This window comes from Pectinophora gossypiella, chromosome Z (genome assembly GCF_024362695.1).
Source record: "Pectinophora gossypiella chromosome Z, ilPecGoss1.1, whole genome shotgun sequence".
Lineage (NCBI taxonomy): Eukaryota > Metazoa > Arthropoda > Insecta > Lepidoptera > Gelechiidae > Pectinophora > Pectinophora gossypiella.
Window position 1 is genome coordinate 19726735 of NC_065433.1, and position 18336 is coordinate 19745070.

An 18336-nucleotide genomic window follows, 5' to 3' on the forward strand; every position below is an offset into this window, starting at 1 on the left:
CAAACAGACAGAAACAGGTATGTATGCAGTTATATCTACGCCATACACATGACTAAAACCTATATTAAATTAAGTGGTAGAGTAATAGAAAAGTTTATTTTTTTATGAGTTGTAGTTTAAGTCAGTTCTGTGACGTCAAACATATTAATCAATATTTTTCTTTCTTTCTTTTTCTATTTATTTTTTATAATATTTGCTTTGTAGGTGCTTATTAGAAACGGAAATCAAAACTAGATAATGAAATTCTATCTATTAATCTCGGCAAGGTTTGCAAGATCAGTCTTACACTCATACATAACTTCACTCCTATTTCCCATTGGGGTAGGCAAAGACCACGGAATTCCACTAACTGCGATCCTGACACACCACTTCCGCTTCTTCTACTCTCATCAAGGTCTTCGTGGATGATCGACTAAAAGTACTCTTGACCTGGACTTTCTTTAAAAGACCGGACCCAATAACCATGTTTTCATGAAGAGCTTCAAAAATCGAGATAAAGCAATAAATAAAACGGTACAGGGAGGCCATAAAGATTTCGTGTCAAAACACAACGAGATTAATCATTAAGGACAATAGTTTCACAAATTACCTAGAAGAAACAGATACGTTAGTTTGATTTACAGTAGTTTTTTCACCGGCAATAAAATAGACCCCTCTGTTCATCCATCCCTGCTACGGTTTGGATTAAGTCATATATTACTGCAAATCGCTATAGATAACATCGAGAGTGTAGCATTTCAAAATATTATATTAAATACTGTTACTTTAACAATTTATGACGCTTTGGTTTGTAACGTTCGATGGCCGGTTGATACTATGAATCGAAAATGACTGTTGTTCAAGTCTGCTCTGAATTCCTTGTTTCTGATATGTCGTAAATTAACGCTATTTTATCTTACACAATCTCCATATAAAAACTTTTCCAGTAGGTTAAGAGATTTGCATTTGATCTTGGCATACATTTCTTTTCGTCCAATTGATTGTTTCATGCACGCATATTGGTTAGGGATCGAGTAATGCCCTACATCTTTCTATATTTTAATGGGTCTCTTCAATTTTAATCAGTGCAACGTCTATTCAATGTGCTAAATGTTTTTTTTTTTTTATAAGTTTGAATTCATATTTGGATCATAGATAATTATTATCACACGGTTTCTAAGATTTGTGTCCGGTTAATGGCAATAGGCTTGCCCTCTTACTTGGGCCTTAAACATAGCTGGCGAAGAGTTTGTGTATAGATACTTTACACCTCTGACTACCTCGTCGGGATATAGGTGTGATGCTACTAATGTTTATCTATCGTAATTCTTCCTAATCTATATCTTTTTAAGTAAATGAAAACACACTTCTCTTTAAAAAAAACAAAACAGTTTGTAAGGATTATCTGAAAATATGAAATACGAGTGTTAGGAATAAAAAAACAAATGTAATTTTAATGTTAAGGTTGTGTTAAGGTCAACATGTATTTTGAAATTTAGACAGCATTATTATACTAAGAAAAAAATGGAGTCTAATATACGAAACTTAATTGCTACTGTTTTTAATGTCGTTGTTATAAGAATTTGAATTCGTACAGTTAATGTTTCAAATCATAAAATTAAATCAAACTCGTGTTTTGTTGAACAAACATTGGGAAGTGATTCGATATTTTTGATGAAAGGTATAATTTCTCAGGGTCATAGCAAGAGGAAATCTGTGGTATCTGCTTACTTTTACACATATTTTAAACACTATAATAGCGACCATTTTAAACACAGCGACCTGTCCCAGAAGCGTGATAGGTCATTTTTTAAGCCGCACAGTGGCTCCACCACTATTAACTCGGGCCCGTGTTTACCGTATAAAGTCACATAAACTGTGTCCACGAAAAAAGCCATTTTTCACCAGCGAGACTTAATTTCTGGTGGGTCGTTTTTCATCCAACCCTAAGGCGACTGCTTGGAAACAAAGTAACTCAACTTTCGCGAAAAAGTAGAATGCTCAAACTTATTTTACCATTAGTTTAACTATTACTATAACAATTTTTTGTTAAAGTAAATTAAGCGATGGTAAAAGATGGTTAGGTAATTCGTTTGTTGTTATGATTGGCTGTCAATATGAATTATTCAATAGAAAAACAAGGTTATGGATGTCCTAAAATTGGATAAAAATAAGTGTAGATATATTCTTATTACCTACTTATATTAAATGAAAAAGACAGGAAGATAAAGCTTTACTTTGTTCAACGAATCATCCCCCTAGCATTATCCCGTTTTTCACAGGGTCCGCTTACCTAACCTGAATATTTGACAGGTCCGGTTTTTTACAGAAGCGACTACTACTTTTGTCGTTCAACGAATGTAGACTTAAATTCAGAAGTGAATTCAAAGACCTCCAATCTATCAAATGTCAATGCTGATAACACAGACATTAGCGTGCTTAATTTGTTTACGGTAGGACAAGTATAATAAAAAAGATGATACTTACAATTTTAGCGAATCATATTAAAAATGAAAAACAGCCGCAATTTGTTGACATCTCGACTTACGCTGTGTGCAGTCGGGCAGGGTCGCTCCTTGTCCGTGCCTAGAATCTTGCAACATCCAATTTGTTTAGCGACAAAATGTCCCTTGGAAATTATTGTTCTGCCTTTCAACGACTTTTTAAAATATAACTTTACGCACTGTTTTTTAAATGTAAACAACTTTCACTTGGGACTTGTACAGGATAATAATTTACCATTGATTCAATTAATGTTACCTATATCTAGGACATAAATCGTAGAATGCCTATCGCTTGTGTTACCTAGTGTCATAGAAGACAATTAACATGCGAATTATTATAAATTTTATATTTTGAAGATGAAGAACGGCTGAATAATGTATGGCTTACACTTACCTACATAATCTACCTCGATTAGGTACCTACCTAGATTGGGTACGAAATGAACGTAGGTATAAGTAGGTGCATTATAAGTGGAGGATGTGCAAAAAAGAATTATTTTTTATAGCAAACTATTTATTTTTGTCTGTTTATATCTATTAGGGTGTGAAACCATGGCAGTCAATGGGGCGACAAATTGTCGATTAGCGTTGATTACATCGATTCAGTTCCCTTCCCACTGCCGCTCATTACTTACTCATTACCATACAAAATGCAATAGATTTTCGTAAAAAATATGCAAAACAAATAAATAGCGATCACAAAGTTTTCTCATAGAGAATAACTATTTTACAGCATTATCATCTAACTTAATTCCCTACGCCGCCATTGTGATAATATTCTGACATCAATTGAACAAGAATATTTATGACTTCTTCATATTTGATAACTATGCGATGTAAGTGATAACTATTGATGTCAACACATTTTTCTAGTTTATTAGGCCTTTACGGCCGTACAAAAATTGCCATAGCGGACGGTATTTCACGTCCACACGGCGGGGTATTGGTAAAGTTTTCAACTAGCAATAATCGCACCTCGGATTAACCTCATCGGTTACGATATTGCCTCTGCGCAAAGTTAGCCAAATTGGAATTGCAAGGTCGTGTAATGATATTGTTGTAATTTTGCGATACCGCGTTCTAAAAGTATACTAGCGCCATCTCTTGGCGCCTTGCTGGCGTAAATAAAAGCACTTCAATCTTGATCTTCTACTACAATACAATGCTTCTCACATAGCTCCTAAATGACACAAAAAGTGCGCCAAAAGCTATTTAATTTAAATATTTAAAAAAGAGAAACTATTCAAATTTCAGAGCGGGCTCTGCGATTGGCCAGGAATGCCGACCGAATTTCTCCGAACATCAAATTTCAAATTGTACCACGATCACGCACGCGCAAACCGTTACTGCACATTTCAAAAATAGAACACGCCGGCCATACTGAGTAGGATGGGCAGTAGCAATACATGCTCGGCTTATTAATCAGTAAATATATTTGTTTAACGCACAATATAATATTATGTGCATGACGACTACATCTAATTATTATCGACCACCTCAGAATGGATAATCAGTTTAGCGACCCTGAATGGCCCTGATTGGCTGGTTAGGTGTGTAAAGAATTCCCAAATAAGCAATATATAGGTACACTATTTTGATGTTGAAAAATATACGTTTTCATATTTCCAGCAAGTGCTCTCGGTATAAGCGTTTATCAAAGTCCCCTGTTTTAAGACGGATATAACTAAACCAATGTATGGAGAGCTCTCTTCGCACATTAATGGTCCCCTTTCACCCCAGTATAATAGGGCAAAGGGAGAGGTTGGGAGGTCATACTATAGTGGCAGAAGGATACGGCAATCATTTGTCATGTCAGATCTCAGTGATACGGCGTCACCCAGCCTGATGGACAGAGATTTGTGTAATACCAACTATGAATATTTTTTCTTATACTTTTATGCACATTTTATTTTCTTAAGGAACAAAAAAACACTTTGTCTTTGGCTGAGTTAAATCTTTTGCGCTATGTAGCGGCATATTTTCAGCGGAAGAAAACACTCGCTTTTCGGGACTAACATAATAACAGCAATATTAAAACACACGAGTATTTATAGAAAAGCCATTAAAGTGTTATGCTATCGTCGATTTCCCTTAATAGTCTGGTTGATAACTTACGACACCCCAATAACAGCAAATCATTAATATTAACCCCTATCTGTACACCCCACAAAACGCATAAATAAACATTAAAAAAGAAACCACAAAGAAATGCTTGTAAAATATTCATTTGGAGAGAGATTTTTTTCTTGTGTGCCTGTTCGCACCTCGAACAGTCACTTAGCGAGGTTCCGCAGAGATTATTCTTCTCTTTTTCTGGAATGAAATTTACATATTTCATTTGTAAATTTATTTGTCTGCGGCTTGAAGATTACAAGTATGGAAATTCGGCAATATGCTACCGCTGGGATTTGTGGCTGGTTGCTTTCTGACACCCGTAATATTTATCTTTTTAAGGAACAACATTGACTTTACAACAGTATTAATTTTTTCGAATAAAAATTCTCAAAGTTTTACTAAGAATAAGTAATCGAAAAAGAATCACTGCATTGTATTTTTAAAATGCTTAAAATGCTCCTTGACCATCATCTTGTCTGCCATTTATAAATTGAGGAAACAACTAAGTATATTTACTTTAAACAATGGTTTATTTATTTCTTAATTCTATTTCTAAATTTTCCTATAAGTACCTATATTAGGCAGCCTCTTAATTAATCACTGAAATTTTATTTTATTGCTATCTACTTATTGCCGTCGCTAGGGCCTGTGCCGAGGTTTTTCTTGCAGCTACTTTTCCTCAGTTAAGTAGGTTATAAGTTGAAAAGCTGCGGTTATTTTAGGCGGAGACGTTCTACAAAAAATTGTAGCTTTGTTACCAATTGAATAAATATATTTTTTAGTTCAGTTCGGCCTCCATGGTCCAGTGGTTGAGCGTTGTGCTCTCGATCCGGAGGTCCCGGGTTTGGAACCAGGTGGGGACATATCACAAAAATCACTTTGTGATCCCTAGTTTGGTTAGGACATTACAGGCTGATCACCTGATTGTCCAAAAGTAAGATGATCCGTGCTTCGGAAGGCACTTTAAGCTGTTGGTCCCGGTTACTATTTACTGATGTAAGTAAGTAATCGTTACATGAGTAACTTCACATTATGCGACATCCTTTCTCAGTACTTCCTCAGGTACTAACCCTAAGTACAACGGTCTTCCATATACCAGGTCGGTCATCTTGACAGCTCATCGAAAATGGTTTTCTAACAACTAATAAGGCAGCAACATACAAAGTTATTGCCCAACCGTCGGATCGGCAGGAAGCGGTAGTCGGTTCGAATCCTGATCGGAATATTTATTTGATTGATGTCTCGGCTGTCGTCATACATTACCACCAAACTTGGACAGGAATAGTAAGTAAATCTCACTGCCAAAAAGATCCTCGCGCAGATCGTCAACAAGCATTATAAGGTTACTAGCCTTTGATTTCTAAACGAAGTCTATCTAAATTGATGAACCTTCAAATCGGAATCTATGACCTATTACACAAGAGCTGTTATAACTTAGTTGCCCAGTAAACATTCCCAGGATTTTAGATACAATTCCAGCTCCTGGCTATTATTTTATTTCTTTAAGCAATATCTATCAGGTTATATAAAACAGTGTCCAAAACTCTTCAAGTTTATGAAATATTTGTCTTCGCGATTAGTCGTTATTATTTGGTTAATTCTAAACTCTATCGTATTGAAGTTGTAGTATGTCACATGTGGTTCGCAATAACGGTTGGTAGAAGCCCCTCGATCATTTATTGTACGGCCTTCCCATAGGTCCCACTTCTACGAATTAAAACTCGGTTACCTTCTCTTCTATCGTGTCGGTTATTGAGTGGATTACCAACCACTGTAACCCTGGTGTGAGGGTATTATTGGAGTGCTAAAGGCCCCTAATATGGCTCAGGCATTGTAATGACTACGTACTTAGTACATCAGTAAGCAGTAGCCGGTACCGTGCTTTCCGAAGCACGAATCATCTTACTGAAGGGTATCAGTTTGTAATGTCCTAGCCAAACTAGGGATCGCAAAGTGATTTTTTGTGATACACGTAACCAACGAGATTCGAACCCGGGACCACGGAGACCGGCTTACCTATTTAGATATTAAACCACGTTAAACTGTTATACATTCATATTACCTTTGTACACTGTTACAGTGTGTGGTTGTTTTACAATGACTTGTGCGTGCTACTTTCTCTCATATTTTTAATTCAAATTGTTCTAAATATGGCCAAGCAAACAACCCTACTTTAAAACAAAAAGTTACAACACTTAAGGGGTTCGAGTTCAGTTTAAACCCCCACAGATAATAAAAACGCTTGTCTATGTTTCGAGTGCAATAGACAATAAGAGGTAACCATCAAAATTACAACCAGATTTCGAAGACTCGTGGAGGAGGAAGATTTATAGGTAAGGTAGAGGAAGGTGCAGGTCACTTTATGTTGGTGGTGGGAAACACAATACTGTGCAGGCGAAATGGCTTGTAACGGGGAGTTTTAAATTGTCATTATACGGGTTACAGCGTTTTTATATTTTGCGAGCAAGGTGCTTAGTTTAACATATTTCGGTGTCTCAGGGGTTGGGTCTTTGGGAATACAGGCTGTTCTTTAAAATTCTGTGTATCCCCACACCTGGCCATAGCATGCCCAGCACAAACTAACATAATGACTGTAAACAATTATACTTAAACTTCATTTAAGAAAGGACGAAAGGTCGCTTTCAGGTTATGTTATATAATGCCTAATTTATGTTTCAAACTTGTTAATTATATTAATGAGTTCCATATAAAAGACATCAACGAAGTCAAACACTTTTTATTCATTTTTTATTAGTGTTCTTTGATTCACGTTAAAATTATTATTATTTGTGATTTTACTATATATACCAAGTGTTTTATTATAGGTATATGTGAAAAAGAAATACACCATCCTGTACATCTATTAGACATACACGAAACCGATTCAATTGCAAATAAAAATAATAATGTAAGCAATCCTTTTTTCTGAGCGCTCGTAAAGGCTTGTACACACTGGTCCCCCGAGTGTTCGCGAATTACGCACCTGCCTGCACACAGCTTTATTTATTGCGATCGTTTAGCGCACGCCTCAATGGGTGCGGATTGACTATTTTAAATTGATACTATTTAAAATAACAAAAACATTTCTTATAATAGACTATTATCATAGATCAAAATACATGTTTCGTGACGTGTACCTAATTATTTCATCAATGCCACGTTTTACCACAAATTATTAAAGATAATTTTGACAACTAAACGAAAAATGTACGTAATGTAATGTATGTTACAATCAACCTATCTATACTTATAATAAATCTGTAGAGAGGTCAATTCTGTACATTAAATATTTTTTCAAAATAACTATCAGGGGGTGATAAGTGATCGATACTGATGCCAAAAATGCAATCAGTAAAATTTTTGTCTGTCTGTCTGTCTGTCTGTCTGTCTGTATGTTCCTTATAGAAACAAAAACTACTGGACGGATTTTAATGAAACTTGGTACAATTATTCTTCACACTCCTGGACAGGTCATAGTATACTTTTCATCACGCTACAATCAATAGGAGCAGAGTAGTGAAGGGAAATCCTTTTGTATGAAAAATCTAAACCACTCAAGTTAGACGTTTGAAATTTGGCATGCAGGTACCTTAGATACCGTAGAGGTGCACTAAGAAAGGAATTCCCGAAATTCCTACGGGAACGGGAATTAGCGGGAAAATCCTTTTGTATGAAAAATCTAAACCACTCAAGTTAGACTTTTGAAATTTGGCATGCAGGTACCTTAGATAACGTAGAGGTGCACTAAGAAAGGAATTCCCGAAATTCCCACGGGAACGGGAATTAGCGGAAAAATATTTTTGTATGAAAAATCTAAACCATTCAAGTTAGATGTTTGAAATTTGTCATGCAGGTACCTTAGATACCGTAGAGGTGTACTAAGAAAGGAATTCCCGAAATTCCCACGGGAACGGGAATTAGCGGGAAAATCCTTTTGTATGAAAAATCTAAACCACTCAAGTTAGACGTTTGAAATTTGGCATGCAGGTACCATAGGTACCGTAGAGGTGCACTAAGAAAGGAATTCCCAAAATTCTCACGGGAACGGGAATTAGCGGGAAATACCTTTTGTATGAAAAATCTAAACCACTCAAGTTAGACATTTGAAATTTAGCATGCAGATACCTTAGGTACCGTGGAGGTGCACTAAGAAAGGAATTCCCGAAATTCTCACGAGAACGGGAATTAGCGGGAAAATCCTTTTGTATGAAAAATCTAAACCACTCAAGTTAGACGTTTGAAATTTGTCATGCAGGTACCTTAGGTACCGTGGAGGTGCACTAAGAAAGGAATTCCCGAAATTCCCACGGGAACGGGAATTAACGGGAAAATCCTTTTGTATGAAAAATCTAAACCATTCAAGTAAGATGTTTAAAATTTGGCACGCAGGTACCTTAGACACCGTAGAGGTGTACTAAGAAAGGAATTCCCGAAATTCCCACGGGAACGGGAATTAGCGGGAAAATCCTTTTGTATGAAAAATCTAAACCACTCAAGTTAGACGTTTGAAATTTGGCATGCAGGTACTTTAGTAAACTTAAAGCTTAGTTGCAACAGGATATTACAAAATTCCCACGGGAACGGTAGTTAGCGGGAAAAAACATTTGTATGAAAAAATCAAATCTAAATAAAAGGAGAAACTGACTGACTCAGTGACTGACATATCAACGCATAGCCTGAACGGCTAAATGTAGGCATTTGAAATTTGGAAGGGACATAGCTTAGGTACCGTAGAGGTGCACTAAGAAAGGAATTCCCGGAATTCCCACGGGAACGGAAATTAGCGGGAAAATCCTTTTGTATGAAAAATCTAAACCGCTTAAGTTAGACGCTTGAAATTTGGCATGCAGGTACCTTAGTTAACTTAAACCTTAGTTGCAACAGGATATTGCAAAATTCCCACGGAAACGGGAGTTAGCGGGAAAAAAACATTTGTATGAAAAAATCGAAACCGCGTAAGATAGATGTTTTCAATTCAATTCAATTAAATTATTTATTGCATTCCATGTAGTACAATGGGGTGTTACATAGGCATAGGAACTAAAACATGGACCCTGTAGGGCACAGCAACGTTGAAGGGAAGAGAGGAAGTGTGTATTAAAATTAAAACTCAATGAACAATCAATTAAAAAAAAATCAATTCAATCAATTGATTCAATCTAGCATGCATGCATACCTTAGTAAATATAAAGTTTATTTTTGGCTGTATTTTGAAAAATGGGAGTTATTGGGAAAAAAATTGTATGAAAAAATCTAAACTGCATAAGTTAGATGCTTGAAATTTGATATGCACTCCCACACACACAAAGATCTCTCTCTTATATAACACGCCACGCGGACGAAGTCGCGGGCAAAAGCTAGTAAGTAATAATATTACATACTTTACAATGGTAAATAGAAAAATACTTATTTTAAGTTAATATGTATAATCGTTTTATTGTGATTTTAAATTAGATTATTTTAGTAGATAGGTTAACCTACTCAATAAATAAAACAAAATATATTTAACTTTATATCATTTTTTGAGGGAAAAAAATTGCTTGCAATTTATCACCGCTGCCTTACGTAAGTGTCGCCTGAGGGATGGCGTATGACATGATGAACATGTTAAGATATTAAGGATGGTAAACTGATAACTAAAATAACATACAATACAAATAATTTGTATATTGGATATAAATATATCAAAATTACGTACTAAATTATATGAGGACGTGTGGACCGACCTTTACAAAATAGGTAGAACCAACAAATAGAAATACAGTAGTCTAGTATATTGGAATTAAGTAAAAAAGGAAAACATAAAATAAATAACTAAAATGATTTTACTAAAACTCACGACTGCAATCACTAATGGGGTGGGCAGAGCCACAAGTAGATAAAGACAATAAAATTAAACAAATTATTTAAGATAATAACAAGCTAAGTCTGAGTCAAAAATCCCCAGCCTTGTGGGGCTCTTCTCTTCTCCATCTTCTAATCGTATGGGTTGAGAGGTAGATGACCAACCTCATCAACCCTTATCAGGATTATTATTGAGACTTTCTGTCTTTCGACGGATATCAGCATAAATATTATAGTAAAAATTAATTTTCTAACACAAAATATTTGTAGCATTGTATTTTCAGAATTTTGGAAAACAACTACTAGCTACTCGCGACTTCGATTGTATATGTTATATGGGTCGTTCTTCTTTTTTATCGACAATAAAAAGACATTTTCTCGATTTATCGGATTTAACATCTTTAAAATTATAACGGCAATAATTATTTTAAAACATCATATAAATATGTGTCTGTAGAGGACTATTTCGTGGTTCTCTTTATCTTGGTAACATACTTTTCTTTGCAGGCGCATTCCAAAAAATATTGTGACAGAGTGGCCCTTTTCATCGGAGACAGCATTTCAATTTACCACTCTGTCACAGAATTTTGTGAAAAACGATCAAGCTACGTTAATAACTAATTGAGGAACCGATTAGTATTTTGCTTGTATTTTGAGTATAATAAGATAACTATATTTTTGGACAATCAAAACATGAAATAAAATTCTAAAACATAACTTATCAGAAGCAGAACAGATCATCTGAAGGACAGATCATTGTCGATAAAAAAGAAGAACGACCCATATACCTCTTTACGTAATAAAATGATAAAAAACATTCAAACATCGATAGTCACAAATTTTCGCGTTTATATTTAAAAAATCGCAAAGTTTCGAAACACGCCTGTGTATATACTGTATAGAAAGCGTTTAACATTTTCATCGAGCTGTCATGTCAAAATAAAAATTAATGGTTTCTATGGCCCCTCTTATAAGAATTCAGAATAAAAAGGTGATAAACATGCACTTATTAAGTTCTGATTTGCTACGGTTGTTCGACAAATCCTTTTTATGTTCCTGCCTAAAGAAAATATTTTGTTTATACTTTATTGAGATAGCTGCTTCAGTTTTCGTTTATAGTGGTTTTAATGCATATACAAATATTGCACGCCCTTAATCCCTATCGGGGTGGGTAGAATCATAAATCTTCAATAGATAGCTTGTATCGATGCTTAGTATTGAAACCCATTTATCCATCATATTAGGAGACTATTATTAGACACCAGAAGAAAAAGCACACTATTCATGGTTCTTCTTCTTCTTCTCTCATATGAGTTGTGAGATCAATGGCCGGTCTCAACAACGGTGTCAGGGTTACTCTTGAGCCGCCAAAGGCCCCTGACATCTCCCACGACTACATACTTCATTAAGTAAGTGCATAGTAGCCGAGGCCGACTGCTTAACGTGCCCTCCGAAAAACAGATCATCTTACTTTCATGCATGTCCTAACCAAATTAGGGATCACAAAATGACAAGATACAGTAATTGCAGATTTGCTTCTATGCCGAACTGAGAGTGAGCCAAAATCGTTCAGCTGCTAAACTTCCCGGGCATGTCGTAAGACAAAATAAGGATTATGTCCTGTCCTTTCTAACATGATCGGCCATTATATGGACGATAGGCTGATGACATGTCCCCATCCGGTTCATCATACCCATCTTAGAATTTCGAATGCAAGTTGTGTTCAGATCACTTTTTTTATTTATAACACTTCATAAATTACACATAGATTGTACTTGGCTCTGCCCACCATTTAGGGATTAGGAGCGTGAATTTATGTATGTATGTTAAAGCCCTCAATCTCCTACAGTAATTCAAACTTTTCTAACCATTGCAGAATTTATTAAATCTCTTAGAAGAATGTAAGAAAAAAGGAATAAGATAATTCATAATAATGATAATCCTTGTTTGGCGCAGGTAGACGTGATTCTGTATGAGTCGCGGTGCGCACATTTGCATATAAATTGTGTCTTACCGAACTTGAAATGTATCTCGACGGCACCTCGCTTGATGTATTCGCTTTAGGCTTTAGATCAAGGAACGTATATTTACAATTTTCCTTTGAGATGCCTTCTTGGCTTCCTCAGGTTAGATTAGTAAACTAAGTTACTTAAGTCTTTAGTATTTATTATACAAGTTTCAAATGCCAGCCCAGGTACCCTGCAAAGGGTATGCTTGGGAATAAACAGCATTTTTCTGTATTTCAATTGTTTAGCATGTTGGGTGTTTGAAATCTTTTATAACTTGTATGCGTAATTTACTTTCTGTTTGTAGCACATATATACCTTAGAAAGATGGATATTTTGTTGTTATGGAAAGTAAATTGGGTTACGTAGATTACAAATAGTCAAAAGACAAACCATTCGCAGTTTTTATGTTATGGCAAATAAACAAGTAAAATTGGATAGTTACAAAATTACAAGCCAAAATTTAATCCAGCATCTAACATAACATAATGAAACCATTTACATTAGCGATCACATCTGAATGCGAGGCGCACGCCTAACGGGATAAGAAGTTGAAACAAAAAGATTATGTGCTTACAATCTCAAAACAAACTACATACTCGTACCCACCTACTTTCCTAGTGTTAAAATTCACACCGCGACAGCCCTCGCGAGCTTTGAAGTTACGCCGACGCGAGATAATCCGTCTACGAGCAGTGGATTAGGGTTGGCAGTGAACGTCACTCGGGTAAATATATCGGGTCGCGTGGTGGAATAAAAAATAAGCTTTTTAAAAGTTCTTACGTCCCTTGAAATAAACTAGTGCATGACTTTAAGTACCATCGATAAAGATCCAGTAGTTTTTGTTGGGTATCTCAAGATTTTGAGATTAAGGTTTATTTTCAGGTAATCATTTTGGTTCTCTGAGACTTTATTATATTACTAGTGGTGTAGATTCGCGACCGGGTTTAGACACATGCAATTTTGAAGTTGATAAGTATTAAAACGTATTTCGTAGTATATGTGCCATACCGGCCATGGAATTACGTGATCTTTTTCTTTCATATCTATTACGTGTCCTACGAAATTCGTTGTCAATATTTGTCAATTTTTAAATTTCCCAAATGATATCTAATAAAAAAGGCACTAAATAAAAATAAGCGGGGAAAATCATAGGCCAACCGTATTCCATGTATCCGCACCACATCAAATAGAGAAGTCCATAAATTCCCCCGGATAATTTGTCCGTGTGTCTGTCACGGGTGAGGATATTAACCCTGTCGAACGCAGTCGATGTCTGATGGGGGGCGCTGAATACATTGGCATCGCAAATAAGTAACGAATTGAGTCAACTATCTAAACTCACGCCTTGATTGTGTCTCGAACTAACTTCATACAGATAGGTAGGTATTTTAGCAACACGCATTAAGAAAAGTAAATCTACATTGCTTTATCTGTATTGCAATTATCAAAAAGTCAAACGAGGTACATCAAAAACTAGACCAAACTGTTTCATCCCTTTCACGCGCAGAACGAAACACTCGCACAAACAAACGCATTGCGCATTGTCTCAGAAAAGCAACAAAATTAAACAGCAATGAAAAACATTATACGGTTAATTTGTACACGGCAGTAACATAAAATGTTTAACCCTCAAAACTAGGAATTGTACTTTTAATTCGCGGAGCCACCATTAGCCACGGAAGGGTTGGTGGCTAACGGACCCTGAAATAAATTCTTTTGTCTTAAGACAATAAAAGAAATTAAGAAAAGCAAGCAAACCGTGGTCTAGGGACAAGCAGCATCGAAATGCTTGAAGCCGAGTGTAAATCCGCACCGTGCCTTAGTAGGTATACCTATAGGTAGCTAATGAACTAATTATTCAAATCATAATTATAACAATACAATTACATCATTCTTGCTCAACATTTTTATTGGTAGTTTTATTTATTACTACGAACTTAACAAGATGGAAGTAGTACGGTCATAGTATTAGTATTTTGTGGTGTCCTAAATAATAAATGTTTCTTTCTTTCTTTTCTTTCTTTCTTTATTAACAGAAATAACATAATAAGCTTCTTCTTCTATCGTGTGGATTATGAGGTGGTTTACCAACCCTATCAACCCCGGTCAGGGTTACTATTGAGCTGCCAAAGGCCCCGGACATGACTACTAACTTACATCAGTAAGTAGTAACCGGGACCAACGGCTTAACATGCCTTCCGAAGCACGGATCATCTTTCTTTTGGTCAATCAAGTGATCAGCTTGTAATGTCCTATAACAAAACTGGGTGTCACAAAGTGGTTTTCGTGATGTGTCCCCACCGGGATTTGAACCCGGGACCTCCGGATCGTGAGCCCAACGCTCAAACCACTGGACCACGGAGTCCGTATATTAAGCTCACGACTTTATTCCCAATTGAGGTAGTCAGAGATACCGCCACGTCTCACAGAGCTTTCTGTTAGACCAATCACCCACCAATAAACATAAATCCGACATTATGGAATGGCTTTACGATACGATTCTATGCTTTATCTTTTACGCATACTAATTTAAAATTATTTAAAAAATATGAACGAGATATAAGTATATATATATATATATATATATATATATATATATATATATATATATATATATATATATATATATATTATTTATGTAGTTAAATGTACTTATTTTATGTAGGTTGTTCTTTTAGTTATTTATTTTGTTAGAATGCACTAACCCGAAAATTTTCCTGTACCCAAAGGTTGCCTGGAAGAAATTGCTGCATCAGCAATAAGGCCGCCTGTTGTACTTTTCTGTATATGCTGTTCTTATCTCTGTATTTTGTGTCCATTGTGCTCAATAAAGTATTTTATCTATCTATCTATCTAAAACAATGATAAAAATAGTAAAAGTGGTTCACAAAGTTAACTCCAGTACTTACGTTACTTGTCAAGCGAACTATGGGAGAATTCCTACTGACTCATTTTCTGGAGGACTCCAGGGTTTGCATTAGCGCGAGGGATGAAGTTAGTACGTTACAGTACCTAGGTACTTATTTATTAATAATTCTTGTGAATAAAAATGTAAGGGGCGTGGCGACTGACAATACATTAAAATTAAACTGCGTTCTAAAGTAAAAGTGAATTGCAATAACAATTGTTATTTTCGTATCTGAAAAACTTAACCTTGAGCACTGATTAAATACTTAGCTTTTCATACTCTAAATAGATTTATTCTTGAATTCAACTAACATGTAACAACAGAGGTGCAAACCAAGCATAGTCTTATTATGTTGTTTATTAGTAACTTACCAACTAACTAGAAGCATTCAACTCGATGAAAATGTTCGAAAATTGTATTAAATTATTCAATGTATTTAAAATAAAAAATAATGATTAATTTACCAGTTCTCTTGTGCATAGTATCTGAAACAAGTTATTTTTTCATTAATATTTCACGTTAATCATAGATACAGTTTTTACATACAATTAGGTACATACGTATAATTATAAGATCATAATTATCATTTTTACTGTGCCTTTTCTAAACTTATTTTTGTATTTTATTTTATTTTATTTTTTATTTTTTATTAATAAAGGTACACAAACAGATTGCAAACAATACACATATGACATAACTCGAAACAGGTCTAGAACTAGTCTACAATCCAAAAAAAATAGTGTACGTTTGGAACCTCCGACTCTACCACGATAGAGCTTCACAAAGATACATGCTAGCGCCACCTGTGCCCGCAGCGTGGAACTATCTTAAAGTGGCGGTCTCTATAGTTTGTTGTAACGGAACTAGATGGCGATAGTAGTGTCACGGACTCAAACGAGTCTTTAGCAAACTTAAAATTAGCAGGCATTTTATGAAGTTACGAATAACTTGCACAATGTCAGTTAGTGACTTCATAAGCTTAAATAAGTAAGTTAAAATAAGTGTAATAGCTTGGGTAGTATTCATTTGCCAGTCAATTACGTACTGAATGCCATCTGATAATCTGATGCAGTACAGGAATAATGGTGAATGTAACCATCCAGTACGTAGAATATCTTGTTATTTATGTAGTATTTAGGTATTGGTTATCAAAGTTGTCTATCATTATTAAATTAATGCAGTATTTGTTGTAGTAACCATCCCGCTTTTGCTTAATCTGTATTCAAACATTGAATACAAAGGAAGATTGTATACTTATAAACATTAGGCGAGTTAACATAAGCATAGTACATACACAAATTCACGCCCGTAGCCGATAACGGGGAGGACAGAGCCAGAAGTCAACAATAATTAATCTGCATACACACTCCTGACATTGATTTTAAGACTAAGTAATAGAAGTTTAAGATAAAATAATAACTTGATTGTACATGTTAATTTATTATTTAAAATTTTATGACATTTTAAAATAGGACAAAGACAAAATAGGATTATAAGTATTTTAGCAAATTCCGTAGAAACAAATACCCGATGTTGTTGGTATGTCCGAAAGTCGTTTAAACCGTGATGGCACAATAAGATGTATAATAAAATAAATCGTTCATAGGGAAAATAAGACGTCTCCGACATTGTGAATGCAATGAACAATGGCCCAGCTATGTGCATTTCCATGCAGATGATTTTGCCGCTCCAACCCGCGACGATATTGTGACCGTCGCCTCTTTATGGAATTAATAAGTAAGTAGGATTCATTAGTTTTTATAACGAAATGCGAATGCTTTCGTTTTAACCAGTTCGTCTGCGTAGGTATATGCAAAAAAGAAGTGGATCATGAAATAGGTAGTTTCTCGGTCTTCATTTCTTTTAATAATTACTCATCTCATACTCATCTCATCATCATATTTAAATTACTCGTTAACTAAAAAACTATTTCTAACATTTTAGCAAGTACTTAAACTCTAAAATAATACGTTTAAATGAAAATTGTGTCTGTGTACAATAGAATGCCTACAAAATCACATAACACTTCAATGAAATTACAAGCAAAATTAAAACTTATGCTTTGCTACATAAATATTATGCAATGCCACTAAAAAGCACCACGTTCTCGCTAGGGTTCGGTAAGCATTGATTTATATTCGACAATATTGCGACGCATTGACCCTAAGACTATTCATACTAAACCTATATATGAGACCATTCTCTAGAAATTATACTTCATTCTTACTTCTTGAGATGTTTGACAAATTAATAATTCAATAATAATTAGACATGTAAAAATTCGGCGGAGAAATATAATAGGTTCGGCAAGCACAAGTAAAGAGTCGGGGAAGAAATATAGAGAGGCTTTCCAACAGTGAAAAGAAAATAGCTTAGAAAATATAACCTTATTATAGGTTACTCTATATTATTTATCTCTAATTATTGAACTACTTTTTCTAATTATTGTACATTTTAATTTGAAATCATTTGCTGCTTGGCCGTACTCAAGTCTTTTACCTTCTTACAAATACAAAATAAAGAAGGTGTGAACGTGTATTTAAGAAATTGTTAGCCAAGCTTTGGATCTAATTATCAATTAATTTGATCAAACTTTACCTGGCTGTCAAACATGTGCGAAAAAAAAATTGCGGACAGTTATCCGCTAAATTGTGTCATGGCGAATTTTTGGTGACTATCATTTTCCTTTTTTTAAAGAAACGTTTAGATATACCGCCCACATTGCGAGACTGGGCCCTTAAATAAAACACACGTTTATTTTGTAATCTGTAAAAAGAACAGGTCAATAAAATAGGTAAATAAATACCTACCTATGTATTCAGCCTTTACTCATGTGGGCCTTTACCCCTATGTTACCAAAAGTCCTATTTTAAAAATAATTAAATTGGCTTCTTTGACGTGACTTATTGTAAATCTGCCACCAGACAAATCACATAAAATCTGTGTTCAATACCGTTCTATGAAAATAGCTTACTAT

The 18336-nt window shown here is 35.0% G+C and overlaps 1 protein-coding gene and 1 non-coding gene across 2 annotated transcripts in view; both read right to left on the reverse strand.

The window, feature by feature from the left end:
* LOC126380558 (protein trachealess) overlaps positions 1-18336 on the reverse strand; it is a 142368-nt gene that overhangs the window by 56487 nt on the left and 67545 nt on the right. Inside the window, exon 5 of the mRNA XM_050030050.1 lies at positions 15824-15844. Within this exon, the coding sequence (XP_049886007.1) occupies positions 15824-15844 (21 nt within the window). The remainder of the gene's footprint in view (positions 1-15823; positions 15845-18336) is intronic.
* On the reverse strand, positions 3365-3503 carry LOC126380801 (U4 spliceosomal RNA). The gene has a single exon (XR_007568538.1). It is a non-coding gene; the product is annotated as a U4 spliceosomal RNA (small nuclear RNA).